Source organism: Eptesicus fuscus, chromosome 2 (genome assembly GCF_027574615.1).
Source record: "Eptesicus fuscus isolate TK198812 chromosome 2, DD_ASM_mEF_20220401, whole genome shotgun sequence".
Taxonomy (NCBI): domain Eukaryota; kingdom Metazoa; phylum Chordata; class Mammalia; order Chiroptera; family Vespertilionidae; genus Eptesicus; species Eptesicus fuscus.
The window spans coordinates 59,554,269-59,569,779 of NC_072474.1; the positions used below are offsets into that span (position 1 = coordinate 59,554,269).

Below are 15,511 nucleotides of genomic sequence, written 5' to 3' on the forward strand. Positions count from 1 at the left end.
GGCATGTGCCCTTGACTGGAATTGAACCCGGGACCCTTCAGTCCGCAGGCCGATGCTCTATCCACTAAGCCAAACCGGCTAGGGCGACACCAGGGTTTTGAAAGGCCTTCCTCAGTCCTCCATTTCATCAGGCCTGTGCAACTGTGGTGGACCTTCCTTCCTTCTCCTTACTCCAGTGAATTCTCCTTACCATTCTACTGGTGACCTTCAGGGTTAAATTACATATTTGTGTTCTTCTTGAGTCTCAGCACAGTCAACTCTGCATTAGTTTTATAAAAATTTATATTTATTACTGGAAGTATTACAGATATCTCCATTTTTGTCACCCATTGACCCCCTCCCTCTCCCCCAAGGCCTTCACCACACTATTGTCTGTGTCCATGGGCTATGCATATAAGTTCTTTGGTTAATCTCTTCCTGTTCCCCCCACCCCCCACCCTCCTTCCCTCTGTGATTCTTTAGTCTGTTCCATGCTTCCATGTCTCTGAATCTATATTGTTCATCAGTTTGTTTTGTTTATTAGATTCCACATGTAAGTGAGAAGATGTGATACTTGTCTTTCTCTGACTGGCTATTTCACTCAGCATAATACTCTCCAGGCCCCTCCATGCTGTCTCAAAGGGAAGTGGAATTCACCTCAGCAGAGTTTGGAGCCTGCCAATATCTCCCTGTGGATACACTGCTTGTGGAGCGTATTGGATCCTGCTTTGTTGTTCTGTGAAGCTGGCTACTGGATTTATTGATTTTGGGCCTCTTTGGAAGGTCTCTGGTGCCGGCCAATGTTAGACTCTATTTGTGACTGGCCCCAAGTACCCTGTTTGGAGCTATCAGTGATCCACAGCTTGTGGCTCCCTCTGCTGGGGTTGGGGGTGTGTGGCAAGGACTGAGCTGTGCACCAAGGCCTGCTTTTCCTAGCTTAGGGCCCAGAAGTATGTGGCAAAAACTAAAAACACCCAGAGATTCACCTCTGCCTGCAGGCTGATTGTTAGTCTCTAAATGAACCTCAGGCTGTAGACCCCAGCAGGGCATAAACTCCCTTGAGGTGGGATGAAATGGTTTCCAATGGGTGGGGCAATCACTTCCTCCCAGGCAAAAGCTGCAATGATGTGAAAGCTCTCCCTGAGAAAGATGGTTTCTGTGACTTGGGGGAATGACTCAGCCCAGAGATCCTGGCAGCTGTCCTCTCAGCTCTCTCCTCAGAGCCACCAACCCCAGACTCCTCACACAGCTCTAGTCCACTCTGCCTTCCCTCTGCTAGAGCCCGAGGTGAGAGGCTGAAAACAAAATTTAGTGTATTGGCCCTTTAATGTGGTGCCTGTGTTTCTGGTCATCTCTCCCTGTCAGACAGAATCCCCAGTGCTCTTCACAGCCAGATGTTACATGGGCACCTTTCCCAGTTTTGTTACTCTGGGCTGGGGAGCCCAGATTGGGGTTTAGGCCCCAGACTTCTCAGAGGAAACCCCGCACAAGTGAGATATCACACTCTAGAACTTCAGCTGCTGCCTGTGAGAGCCCAGCCCGCCCTTTTTCTCCTCTTCACTTCCTACCAGTCTCTATGCGTTCTCCTTGGTTATACAGCTTCTATCCAGCTAGTCTTCAGTTGGTTATTCAAGATGATTTTTCTATATTTTAGTTGTAATTCCAGCTTGGTCCAGGGAGAATGTCAGTGTAGCTTCCACTTAATCTGCCACCATCTTGGCTGCCTTCTTTTTTTCTTTTCTTTTTTTTTTTTTTTTTTATAGCTTCCTGCTCTCTGAATATTCTCTACCCACAAACATCTATGTAATTTGTTTGGAACATGCAGTGTCCACACTATGTCTGTACATCCTTAAAAGTCATCACCAATAGAAAGTAGTGTCTCCCATTTTGAAACTGAGAATTTTCCATTCTACTTTTCTGAAACTTTGAAGAAAGAAAATGATGTATTTGGAGGGCACATGTTTAACTTTTACAATTGAATTAAGAATTTTGTGAGCATTAAGAACTGGTAAGGTTTTCTTTTTAACATCTGATGTGCTTTTTCTAGCCATTGAATTTCTTCGTCTGTTTCATTGTTTCTTTATTTGACTAGATTTGAGCAGTGAGAGCATTAATCCTGGTGGTTCTAGAAATCCATGTAGAAGTTGAGTAGGTAGCAAATTATTATCACCTAACACTACTCAAGACCCGTGATGTACTTTACATTGTGTTAAGAGAAGTAAGCGTAACAGATGTTTTGCCAGAATCTTTTACTTCAAGGAAACTTGAAAGTTTGCGTGTCCTTTTCCAAAAAGTGTAAATAGTTTAGAGAATAAGTAAAGGAATTAAAGGGACCTGAGCCATTTTTCCTACAGATGCTGACTAGGGATGCCATCCTTTGTATACTAGACTTCTGTTAATTAACAGTTTGGTTTCTTTTTCCTTTATAAGTTTGTTTGTGCTTGCTTTCTGTTTGATTTCATCACCTTTCATGGAGTATATTTAATGCAGACTCTAAATTTTTAGAATTAGTTTTAAAATGAACCAGTAAATCAGTCTGTTTCTGCATTTGCAGTGGGATCATGAGACCTGGCCTCAACGCCATTCTGGGACCCACAGGTGGAGGCAAGTCTTCGTGAGTATAACAGAGTATCAGGAAGCTTTCCCTTTGCAGTTTGTAATGTGCTTTTACAGATCCCTTTTACGAGGGCAGGTATTAGTTGAATATTTGCTGCATGTCTGGTCTGGGTCTAGGCCCTGTGGCTCACACGCAGTTGTGCCAGCTGTGGTTCTGTCCCGAGGAGCAGGAAGTCTTGGTAGGTCAGCTTTACTAACAGGATGTGATAGGTGATGGCATACAGCTGTCATCTATGATGTGAGCTAATGGGGAGGGAAAGGAAGGGGATGACTTGAAAGTGAAGAGATAGAGACAAAGGCAGAAGTGAAGACTTACATCTCAGCTAAAGGAGCACATTGTCTGTGTTGGGACCCAAACGTCAGGCAGCTTGGAGGGCTATAGGAGGTCTGTGCTGGATCAGCCAACAGTGCATTGTTTTCATGTTTGGGGGCTTTATTTTAGCATAGAGTAAAAAAAAAAAATGGAAGTTGAGAATTTAAAAATATATAATTATAGTTGAACCCTAGACTTTTTTTGATCAGTTAATTTTCTAACTTGAGTGGAATTTCCATTCAGAATAGCTGAGAGATAGAGCCTGAGTTAAAGAGAAACACTCACCATATATGTCCTTTTATAGGTTGTTAGATATCTTAGCTGCAAGGAAAGATCCACAGGGATTATCTGGAGATGTTCTGATAAATGGAGCACCTCAAAGTGCCAATTTCAAATGCAACTCAGGTTATGTGGTACAAGTAAGTATTTGTGGATTTCCACTTTAGATTTCTTCTGTCTGGACAAGTGCCTTGGCCAGGTCTCCTGGTCCCACTGCTCAGTATGCCTCCCACTGGTTACACAATATGAGCATAGAACCAACTTTCTTTATTCCAGCTATTTATAATCTCCCATAAGATATAAAATAATGTTAAATGAAAAGGCAAGGAGAATCTAGAATATGACCCCTATAAGTTCAATCATATCAGTTCTAGTTGTCATATTCCCAAAAGACTCTACTGTTGTACTTTTTTCCCTGCCTTCCCCTCTCTCCCTGCCCTAGCTTAGAAAGATGTTTTGTTAAAGCCTTGTATAAAGCAGTCTGGAAATGTCTGCTAGTAGTAATCATAATTACCTGTGTTCTCTTCGGGTGTACAGAGAGGGAATGAGAATTATTCCATCAGGGTTTGCAGCTAGCTGAATATGGAGTTATTGGTATAATTTGTGTAATTACAAGTTTATCATTGGCCAGAACTTTCCCTCAGGCATGTTGTTCTTGCGGATTAAGTTGTATATACTGAAGATGGATGGTACTAGAAAAGACCTGATATGTCTTGTTAAAATGCCATTTTGCCTTCAGGATGATGTTGTGATGGGAACTCTGACAGTGAGAGAAAATTTACAGTTCTCAGCAGCTCTTCGCCTTCCATCAACTATGAAGAGTCATGAAAAGAATGAACGGATAAACATGGTCATTCAAGAGTTAGGTCTGGCTAAAGTGGCAGATTCCAAGGTAAAGTGGAAACAACTGATGGGGTCACTGCCAGCAAATAGGAGTTCCCCTGTGTGGGTAGTGTTACTATTATTCCGAAGTTTTCTATAATGTGTGTGGCCAAAGTGGCTGCTTTCTGTAAGAAACGTGACTAGTTACATAATATGAAGGTGGAAATTAACCAGGAAAAGACAATGTAAAAATGATTGAATCCTGGAGGTGAAGTATGGCTGTGTGGGCTGGTATGTAAAAGTGTTCTTGCAAAGACTACATGTCCCTTCCCTTGATGACAGTGCTTGCTCCTCCCCCACACTACTTGTGTAAGTCCTGACTCATTCATTATCTGTTCACTAACTTGCACTTTTTTGTTTTCTCTCCCCCCCCACCCCCACTTTTCTTTTTAGCTATTCTTCCTCTCTTCCTCCAGGAACTTTATTCTGTTGCTTCGAAGGTATATTTCTAGAATTCCTAAATGACTAAAATCCCAAGGTTCTTGCTCTATATGTTTCACTTTGCTGTAATTTGGCTTTTAAAATTATTTTCAGTCAAATTTGTGTTTATTTCTAATTGGTGTAGCAGCCAACTTGTTTTCCTAAAGCCTTTGGTAGGACACTTTGTCTCCCCTCTCTTCCTCTCTCTCTTCCTTCTGCTAGGGTTTCTTACACACTGTCATGTGATGGGCTCCCTTGGGTTTCATAGGTAACAGGTGTGGAAAAAAGAGACAAAAGTAGCTCCCTGTGTGGGTTGTGCAGGATCAGGAAAGAGGGATGAGATGAGTGAGGGAATGATTTATTGGTGATGAGTAGACAGGAAGATTGGCTGGAAGACATTTGAGGCTTTGGGTGAAGATGAGCATTTCAGGCTGTCATGTCTCTAGTTCAATCTCCCCTGCGCTGTCCCTTACTTAGAGGTCAGGAAGATGGGGTGTTCTGCTGGCTGCTGCTTCATCTGATGCTTTCAGTCTTCTATGTCAAGTGAATTTTGGAAGAATAAGTATGAGCTGCTACCATGTACCACTTATTTTCGTTTTATGAGTGATTGGGTTCACCTTTTTGGGGCTCTGTTTACGTGGTTCTGTCTTTCCACTAAGGTGCTTTCCTACCATAACCTTTAGGCCATCATCACCTGAGTTCTTTGCCTGGATTTCCATAGAAAATAAGTTGAAGGCAGTTGTTCTCTTCCTTAAAATAAATTTATCAAATTGACTGAAATAATACATAAAAAATGTTACAACTTTTATGAAATTGTAAACACAACAGAAATGTAGAGAGAATAGTCTGATTGCTATAGTTATGACATGATTGTAGTGTAATTAATATACTGGTGTGATTACCAATAACTAGATTTCCCAGTTGTTAACCTCTTTTTTCAGGAATGTGTTTAGCTTTTTATTTCTGAAATATTTTAAAGACAATTATAAATATCACATTTCACCCCTGAATCCTTATTATGCTTTATTTATTTACTTATTTATTTGTAATCCTCACCCCAGGACATGCAGAGAGAGAGAGAGAGAGAGAGAGAGAGAGAGAGAGAGAGAGAGAGAGAGAGAGAGAGAGAGATCAATGTGAGAGAAAACATTGATTGGTTGCCTTCAGTACATGCCCTGACTGGATTCAAATCTGCAGTGCTTTGGTGCATAGGACTGTGCTCCAACCCACTGAGCCACTCTGGCCAGGCATCTTTTTAAAAAGGACATTTGCCTATATTACTGCAATACCATTATCAACTAACACAATTAAAATCTTAATATCAGCTATGTAGAGCCCATATTTTCCAATTATCTTTAAATGTACTTTATAGCTCATTTTTAATAGGATATAATAAAGGGCATGAGTAGCATGTGATTATCATCTCTTTGAAGACTCTTTTTTTTTTTTTTTTTTTTTAAATATATTTTATTGATTTTTCACAGAGAGGAAGGAAGAGGGATAGAGAGCTAGAAACATCAATGAGAGAGAGACATCGAGCAGCTGCCTCCTGCACACCCCCCACCGGGGGATGTGCCCGCAACCAGTGTACATGCCCTTGACCGGAATCGAACCTGGGACCTTCCAGTCCGCAGACCGACGCTCCATCCACTGAGCCAAACCGGCTTTGGCCTCTTTGAAGACTCTTACTATGAGTTGTTTCCCACCTCCTGCCTCACCCAACCCTTCCTGCTCCTCCACCACACACAGTGGCGCTGACTGGTTGAAAAAACTGAGCCAGTCACCTGCCTTCTGAATTTGTCTGAAAGAATGAGTCAGGAATTTTGTGATGTGTTAAGAGTATAGACAGGGTCAATTTGGGAGGCCTTATGGTGATTTTAGAGGTGCTAATGTGGATAGTAGAAAGTGACCATCCACATCAGCTGCCAAGGCCTAGCTTTTTAGTCCACATGAGGACTTTCTTTGGTGGGGGAGAAAGGGAGGGATATAAGGAGGCTAATATATTATAGATGCTTTCACCTATTCCTCTCCTATCTTTATTGTCCTTTGTGGATTGTGATTTCACTATGTCAGGGCCATGTCTTTAAGTTCTAACTTCTGACCTTAAAATAAATATTTGACTTGATAAGGAACGTATAGAACTGTTGACAGCATGCGAGTGTTATCAGGCTAAGCCACATACCAACTCTAAACTGAGCCTCAGTTTACTTGTATAATTAAAGAGAAACCTATCTCTTCTCCAAGATACTCATTTACTTGCTGTTTAGAATAAATGAGGACACGAGACAAAGTGCCTCTTATAGGGTTGGCACATGTTAGCAGCTCAATAAACCATAGTGGCTATGATTGTTTTTGTTAATAATGATAACATTTGTGTGTTAGGTTGGAACTCAGTTTACTCGTGGTGTGTCTGGAGGAGAAAGAAAAAGGACTAGTATTGGAATGGAGCTTATTACCGATCCATCCATCTTGTTCCTGGATGAGCCCACAACTGGCCTAGACTCTAGCACAGCTAATGCTGTCCTGTTGCTCCTGAAGAGGTAAGCACTATGGGAACATTGTTCTTACATTCATCCAACATCTGATAACCTACTATGTACCAGGTATTAATCTTGGTGCAGGGGATTCAGCAATGAGCACAACACACAAACATTTCTCCCTTCTTTGTTGGAGGGGAACAGTCAATTAGCAAATATAAGCGTTTCAAGAAAAATGAAGCAGGGTAAGAATATAGGGAAGGCTGATGTGCTGATGAGTGGTGGTGGGAGGTGCTGTATTATATAGCAGGAGGGTCAAGGAAGACCTCACTGATGTGCCATGTGAGCTGTGAGTGAGATCTGGATATCTGAGGAAGAGAGTTCTCGTTGGAGGGAACAGCCAGTGGCCCTGGGGTGAGCAGTAGCCTTGACTAGGATGTTTGACTAGGATGGTAGGGGTGAGTGGTAAGAAGTGGGTGGATTCTGGACTTATTTTCAAGATAGAACCAACAGGATTGGCTCATGAAGTGCACATGGGGTGTGATTATTGAGAATGATACAAGATTTGGGGCCTGAACAATGGAAGATTGGAGTGAAAAGAATGGAATTTCCTTTAACCAAGAAAAAAGACCGTGGGAAGATCAGTTAGTAGGAGACATTTCAAAAGTTAAGTTGTTAACATCTTTTTTTTACATTAGTTTTTTTATTAAGTTTCAATCTTAGAGAAAAGTTACTAACACTGTGCAAAGAAATCTCATGTTCTTACACGGATTCCCCAACTCCAAACAACAGAGACACATCCCTCCCAGCCAGGAAGTCACATGGATACTGTTCCCACCACCCAATCCATAGACTCTAGACTGCAGGCAGACTTCGGCAGCTGTCCCGGAAGTGTCTCTTTTTCCTTTCTGTCTTAGGTTCCTTTGAAGAAATACTCTTTCCTAAGCTTTTTCTCAGTCTTCCTTGCCTCTCATGCCCTTACCTGTCTTCGAGGATAGAGTACATTTCATAGGACACAGGCATCTTTCCCCATGTTGGAGAGCTCTAACCCAGTCTTTCTCAAGCTCCACAGTGCACACTGATCACTTGGGGTCTCATTAAAATGCAGATTCTGTCTCCACAGCTCAGAGGTGGAGCCCAAGATTCTCCATTTCTAACTGGAGGTACTGATGCCGATACCATTGGTGCTCGGACCACACTTAGAGGAGCAAGGCTCTCACTACAGTCCACGTCCCTGCTTCCTTTACTGGCTCCTTATAGCCTCCTGACTGAAGCTTTGGCTTCTGATTAAGGGGATTCATCCTGCACCCCACCCCCTTTTTTTTAAGAGTACGTTTATTAAAGCTGGGGACAGTGAAACAAGGGAGGGCTTAGGAGAGAAGAAGCTATAGGAGAGCCTAAATGGGGCTTCTTTGGCTCCCTGGTGAAGTTATAGGAAAGAAATGAGCCGAGGTGGGGCTGCTCTTGGCTCACCGAAAAGTCAGAGAAAAAGGGCCTTAGAGACAGGTTCAGGGGTTCGGCTGTCTGCTGTTCCTCTGGTTGCAAGTCCCATGGGGGCCCTCAGAGTTTAAAAAAAAAAGGTGTGTGCCAGAAAGGAGGGCATAGGCGTGCTTCAAGCAGGGCACATGCACAGGCTTATTTTTTGGTGCAGTCTCTGTAGTGAGCTTCTCTTCACTCCTCGGTTCAACTTTGTAATGACACCGAATCACTTGTAGTTTTCTTTTTCTTTTTTAAGTTTTCTTAATAGACCTTGCCATTGCACACTTTGTTCTCCATGTTCCTTCAGCTTGACTATACTTTCTCTTTCGTTGTGGCTTATTCCTGTTGGCCCCCTTGACAGTATCTCACATCATCTTCAGACTGGGTTATAGTCTCCCATTTTGCTTCCCAGGAACACTTAGCTACTTTTATTCCATGTTGTATTGAAATGATTGATGTACTGACCTGATCCTTTTTGAGACAGAACAAACATGTACACATTGCTAGCATATAGTGTGTACTTAACTTAGAAAATGCTTCAATTGAAGTGATCCTATATAATAAAAGGGTAATATGCAAATTGACCCTAAAGGTGGAATGACCAGAACGACCACTCGACCAGTTACTATGAGGCGCACTGATCACCTCTTGGTCCCTTCCCCCGGCTGGCAGGCTCCCATCACCTGATGGCAAATGGGGAACTGGGGGTGAGTGGTGGCGGGGGTTGGGCGGCGCCAGGCTAAGGCCCCCACCCCGCTGGTTGCCCCGCACACAGAGGGCGACCCATGGTGGGGGCGGGGCCAGCGAGTGGGCAGGAACGGCTGACCTCTTGGTCCCTCCTCCCTGCCAGTAGGCTCCAATTGCCCGATGGCAAACAGGGAACTGGGGGTGGGGTGGGGCCAGCTGCTGGCAGCCAGGGAAGATGGCCCTGATAGCAGGCCAGGCCTAGGGACTATGCCCACGCATGAATTTCATGCACCAGGCCTCTAGTTCTATTAATAAAATACTTTTACTTATGATAGTTTTTGAATAGTACTTCTGGCCTTTGTTTCCCTGACACATAAGTAATAAATCCTGTGTAAAGGTTGTTTAGCAATGTTTTGGCCATGGGCCAACAAATCCCAGCCCTGCCCCTTATCAACTGTGACACCTGGGGCCAGTTGCTTAACCCTTTAGACTTTATCTATAAAATGAAGGTTATAAGACTATTGGTACTATCAGTACTGCCTTATTGTCTCATATCAAGATTGTGGAAGTTCAGATGAGGTTATCTATAAATATTTAAAAAGGTATAGTAAGTGTTCAGTAATGTTAATTTTACTATTAGGACAGAAGAATGAACACCAACTTCCATAGAAACAGGAGACTTCAGTGATCAATGAGAATGGGGCATACAACTATTGTTTTAATATTTAGCCCATAATAAGTTGTCATACTGGAACACACTTACAAGTTACCTGAGTGCTTGTTAAAAATATGGATTCCCTAGACCCAATAGGTCTGGGAAGACTGTCCAGAAATCTGCAGTTTTAATGTTCTAGTGGATTCTAGACCATTCATGGGACACACTTTAAGAAACTTCAGTCTTGAGTGAGGGTGGGGCTTCGGTTGTGGACGCTGAGTGGACCCTGCCTGGATGGCTGCAGTAGTTGTAGGGGGAGACCCCGAGCCCTGAGCTTATCTTCCCCAAACAGACTGCGGAACTAGGGCCACACCAGGGCCCTAAAGAAGGCACTGGAGTTTGGAGCAGTGAGGAGCCTGAGGAGAAGCCAGAAGAGACCAGGACAGGCCCAGCTGGCTACCCCTCCCAGCCCCTAAACCAAGATCCTGAACCAGAGGAGGTAGAGCTGGCACCAGCGGGGGATGGAGAAGATGTAGTTGCCGATATTCAGAATCAGATACAGGCCCTGAAGCTTTATTTGCCAGATTCATCATTAGAAAGCAAGGGAGATGAGGGAGCTACAGCACTGAGCGATCACAGCTCTATTCCCATGAATCCAGAACATGTAGAGCTGGTGGAATGGAGGCTGGCTGGATTAACCCTGCCTGCACCAGGAGCAACTGCCTGGGATGGGGAGATACAGGCACCCAGGAGAAGACATGGAACAGAAGACCCTCCAAACCCAGCAGCGTCCCCTTCCTGGAAGTGACCACCTTGGACGCTGCCTAGACCCTGCAGTCCAGACTGGAACCAGCACAGGACTGAACACATCCCTGGTTCCATCCTCCCCATCTGCCTTTCCACATCAAGGCAAATCAGACTTGTCAGAGACCCACTTTACTCCGTTCTGTACATATGGGGACATCGGTGCAACCCCAACCCACTGTAGTATGCATCACTCTGGAGAGTAAAGCACCCTATGTACATAGCCAAAAAAAAAAGAAAAAAGAAACTTCAGTCTTTCATAACAAGGTTGAATATAGATCCCTTACCTATCAGAGAGATAATATGAGATATGTCGTTAGTATGAGAAAATCAAGTTGAACCAGGAAGAAATTAGCTAAAGGTAGGAATAAACTTTTTTTTGCTAACATGTGCAGGATTCAGATGTTGAATGGCTCATTATTATTTTCTCACTTTTACCTTAGGATGTCTAAACAGGGCCGAACCATCATCTTCTCCATTCATCAGCCTCGTTATTCCATCTTCAAGTTGTTTGACAGCCTCACCTTATTGGCCTCAGGAAAACTGATGTTCCATGGGCCTGCTCAGGAGGCCTTGGGATACTTTGCATCAGCTGGTATGTTTGCCTTTTCATGCAGTGAGATCCTTCATGAATAGAATCCTGAAAGAGAGCGGAGGAGGTGGTCGGAGTGCTGCTTGATCTTTGAGTAGAGATAACATGGATTCCACCACTCCAGACCATCTTTGGTCAGTTTGGTGCTAGAATTGGTCTTCATGTTGCACTACTGGCTTGTCATTTAGGTCTCTTTTTTGTCCTGTTTGAATATGCATGCATACTTTGTGTATGTGTAGGACTACTTCTACTGAGCCTATACTGCTCTGCTTCCCAGCTCTAGTGCCCCTTTCCTAACAGTTCAATATATTAGCCTCATAATCAGTTATTAATCTAACTGAACATTTTTGGAAAGGCCTAATACCGCCCTTTCTCCCTAAATCATTTGTCTTCTTAACCATATATATAATAGATCAAGCTGTATCATTTTTCCTCCTGCATGGGATGTTGGTCTGCTTTTATGAGGATTTATGGAGATGCTGCTTAATTTTGTAGTAACATTTGATTGAAGACTTAGTCCTTGAGTGGATATGAGTGACTTACCAATCAATGGAATGACTACTTCTGAGTCTTACTTTAATGGACTAATATTTCTGACAGTTCTGGGTTGCCAATTTCTATTTCAGATGACAAGGTATAATTATTATTTTATTTATAAAATATATTTTTATTGATTTCAGAGAGGAATGGAGAGGGGGAGAATATAAAAACATCAATGCTGAGAGAGAATCATTGATCAGCTGCCCTACAACTGGGGGTCAGGCCCACAACCCAGGCATATACGCTGACCAGGAATCAAACCATGACCTCCTGGTTCATATGTCGATGCTCAACCACTGAGCAATGCTGGCCTTTCTATAATTATTTTCTTTTTATGGCTCATGCAGTCTGCTTCATTTTAGAAATATTTGATATTATTATAGATGATGCTCTATGACCCTAACTATAGTTTTAAATATTCCCTAGCTATCTTTTAAAAATCGTTTTTGTATAATCTCTGTTACTTAAAATCAAGGATACTTGGGTCGGGGATTGTAGGGGAGCTGAATCTGAGAGAAGACTATAGACCAAGTGGAGTTCAGAGGAACAGGCACAAGAAGTGAAGGTAAAGCGTTCAGGTGTGCCATGCTGGGCACGTCCTCTTGAGAGTGCTGCTCTGGTGATTTGTTCTCTTTGCTGGAACTATAGCAGCAGAGAGGGTAATAATTTGCACCTGAGTTCAGTAGGTGGAGAAGCAATCATTGCTACAGTGGGTACTGGCATTCCGGTAGTCACTAGCTGATCCCAGAGAGCAGAACACACTCTTGGCTTCTCCCAAACACAATCCTGCTGTGCCTTAGTTGCCTTTGCATGTTGCCTTGTTTTAAGGAGCATTAGTCCAAGTTGCAGCTTTTTTTTTTTTCTTTTTCTTTTCAACGTATATATTGTTTTTCTTGTTTGCCTGGATTGCCTTCTTCTGTAGGTCACCACTGTGAGCCCTATAATAACCCTGCAGACTTCTTCCTGGATGTCATTAATGGAGACTCCTCCGCTGTGGTATTAAATAGAGAGGTCGAAGATGGTGAAGGTAAGTGCATCTGTCAAGACTCACAGATTATTGCCTAATTGAACTGCCTGAAGTTCAGCCATATGGCAGCTCATTGAAATGTAGTTTTGTGAATTTAAATAACTAATGCTGCCTTCTGATACCAGTTGACTTAATCCACTTGAGTTATTGTAACAAGAATAACACAGGCCAGGTGGCTTAAACAACAGTCATTTATTTCTCACAGTTCAAGTGCTAGGGGATTGTTGTCTGTTGGGGCCCCAGGACCTGGTTAATAGCTGGACTACCATCTCCTTGTGGCCCACATGGTGGAAGTGGGGAGGGGACTCTTTTAAAAGGGCACTAATCTCATTCATGAGGGCTCCACCCTCATGACCTAATCATTTCTCAAAGTCTCCACTTCAAAGATCATCATATTTGGGATAGAGTTTCAGCATATAAATTTTGGGAGAACACATGCATTCAGTCTTTAGCATCAGTCAACACAGATTTTGTTGTCCATGAGTGCTGTGATACGATAGTGTCAGTTCTAAGGGGAGTTTTCATAAAAAATAAGCTCATTTTTAGTGTTCTGAAAGAAGAAACTTAGCTACTTATACATTTGCACATAGTAGAAAGCAGGAACCAGGCTTTATATTAAGAAATATAGCTCTCTGTGGTAATATTTTTATTTTAAAAGAATCAAAGCACAAATATTATAGTTATCAGTGGGTTTGCTGTATCTATAAGTGTATGAAAGTAGTCTGGCAATTTAACTGTTTTTCTAATGTGTAAAGCAATGACAGGTCTAATAATTTTATATTTAAACTTATAATTAAGGTGTTAGGGGAAAATCCAAGAAACAGATTTCAGAAAAAATGGGCTAAATCAGTTATTTTGTTAATGTTTTCCCTCTGTCCATTTTTATTCCAAGCCAAGGAGACGGAAGAGCCTTCCAAGAGAGATAAGCCACTCATAGAAAAACTAGCTGAGTTTTATGTCAACTCCGCCTTCTTCAGAGAAACGAAAGTTGAGTTAGATCAACTCTCAGGGGGTCAGAAACAGAAGAAGAAGAGCACGGCCTTCAAGGAGATCACCTATGCCACCTCCTTCTGTCATCAACTCAGATGGGTTTCCAAGCGTTCCTTCAAAAACTTACTGGGTAATCCCCAGGCCTCCATAGCTCAGGTAACCTGACAGATTCTTCGAATTATGCTGTGAAATGCTCACGTGGGGCATTAGATTCTGATATAATCTATTGTAAATTATACTTATCTTCCCCACACTTCCACCTCACTCCATTTGGGATATGGAAATAGTCAATAGAATAAATAAAGCACAGTTAACTTTTTAACTGTGGATAACTTTTTTTTTAGTGTTTTTTTTTTTTTTTTTTTTTTTACTACCTAATTCAGATATTTTGTTGATTTAGACAAGCTATAAAAGGTCATCTTTGTAAAAAATCCCCTCCCCCTTCCCAAAAGGGTGAATTAAAGGAATCGTTTAGCCACATTTGTGGTTTCCTGGTAGCTGCACATATTCATTTCCTGATTTATTCAATAAGGTCTTATCGATAATGTGCAGCATTTGGCAGCTTGTACACAGTAGTGAGCAAAATGGGTAAAAATAAAATCCCTGCATACTTTCTTTTGAGGAGAGACAGCTGTTAAACTCTCACAGAAATAAAATATACACTGAATGGCCAGATTATTATGATCTCTGAATGCATAATAATCTGGCCACTCAGTGTGTATGTAGAGGCCTGGTGCATGAATTCATGCATGGGTGGGGTCTGGCCAGCTTGGCCAGGGGGAGGGGACATGGGAGGTTGGCCGGCCTGCCTGCTGGTCGAACTCCTGGTCAAGGGGACAATTTGCATATTAGCCTTTTATTATATAGGATATACACTGAGTGGCCAGATTATTATGTGTTCAGAGATCACATAATAACAGGAGGAAGAGTGGGCAATGGAGGAAGTCTAAGCAGGTAAGAGGAGAAAGGAAGAGAGAGAGAAGGAAAGGAGAGGGGGAAGGAGAGAGAGGGGAGAGAGGTTGGTTTGCATTTTAAATCAGGTGATCAGGGAAGCCTTCACCTGGATGTCAGTGAGTGCACCTGAGTGTGGGAGGGGCTGCCACTGTCTGAGGGAAGGGACTGTGTGCAAATGTTGTTCATTATTTTTATTTATATATATATATTAATCCTCACCTAAGGTCGAGAGAGAGAGAGAGAGAGAGAGAGAGAGAGAGAGAGAGAGAGAGAAAGAGAGATGTGTGAGAGAAACATTGATAGGTTGCCTTATGGATGTGTCAACCAGGAATGGAAACTGCCACCTGAGTATGTGCCCTAACTGGGAATCGAACCACCAACCCTTCACTTCATAGGACAACACTTCAACCAACTGAGCCACACTGGCCAAGGCCAAATGCTGTTCCTTCTGATTCACCTGCATTTAAGGATTCTATTCTAGGAGAGCACTAGACACCTAAATTGTTTTGCAATGAATACAAAGGTAGTAAGCAAACTTGACTTCCACTAAATAAGGCTATTCATTGTCAGATTAAATTTCTCTTTATTAAGATGAAATAATGTTCTTTTCATCTTTGGGCTGGTGCTGTTGATAGTTGTTGGTTATTACTCCTTTATGGTTTTTGTTATTCTTAAGCCCACTGTCATATAAAACCCTAGTATTTCTAGTTTTTCTCTAAGAAAATGATTTTAGACAACTATTTTTGTTGATTTTATTATTCATTATAGAATTTTTGTTCACTGCCTACAGATGACACATAGCTGCCTGTTATGAACC

At 42.4% G+C, this 15,511-nt stretch overlaps 1 protein-coding gene across 2 annotated transcripts in view; it reads left to right on the top strand.

Annotated features, from left to right (window-relative positions):
• The window catches only part of LOC103287978 (broad substrate specificity ATP-binding cassette transporter ABCG2), a 57,207-nt gene that overhangs the window by 20,218 nt on the left and 21,478 nt on the right, over nt 1-15,511 (top strand). For both annotated transcript variants that reach the window (XM_054727532.1, XM_054727529.1), the window contains exons 3-9: nt 2,534-2,593; nt 3,213-3,327; nt 3,927-4,079; nt 6,872-7,029; nt 11,035-11,186; nt 12,646-12,750; nt 13,643-13,896. In XM_054727532.1, coding sequence (XP_054583507.1) covers nt 2,534-2,593; nt 3,213-3,327; nt 3,927-4,079; nt 6,872-7,029; nt 11,035-11,186; nt 12,646-12,750; nt 13,643-13,896 — 997 coding nt within the window. The remainder of the gene's footprint in view (nt 1-2,533; nt 2,594-3,212; nt 3,328-3,926; nt 4,080-6,871; nt 7,030-11,034; nt 11,187-12,645; nt 12,751-13,642; nt 13,897-15,511) is intronic.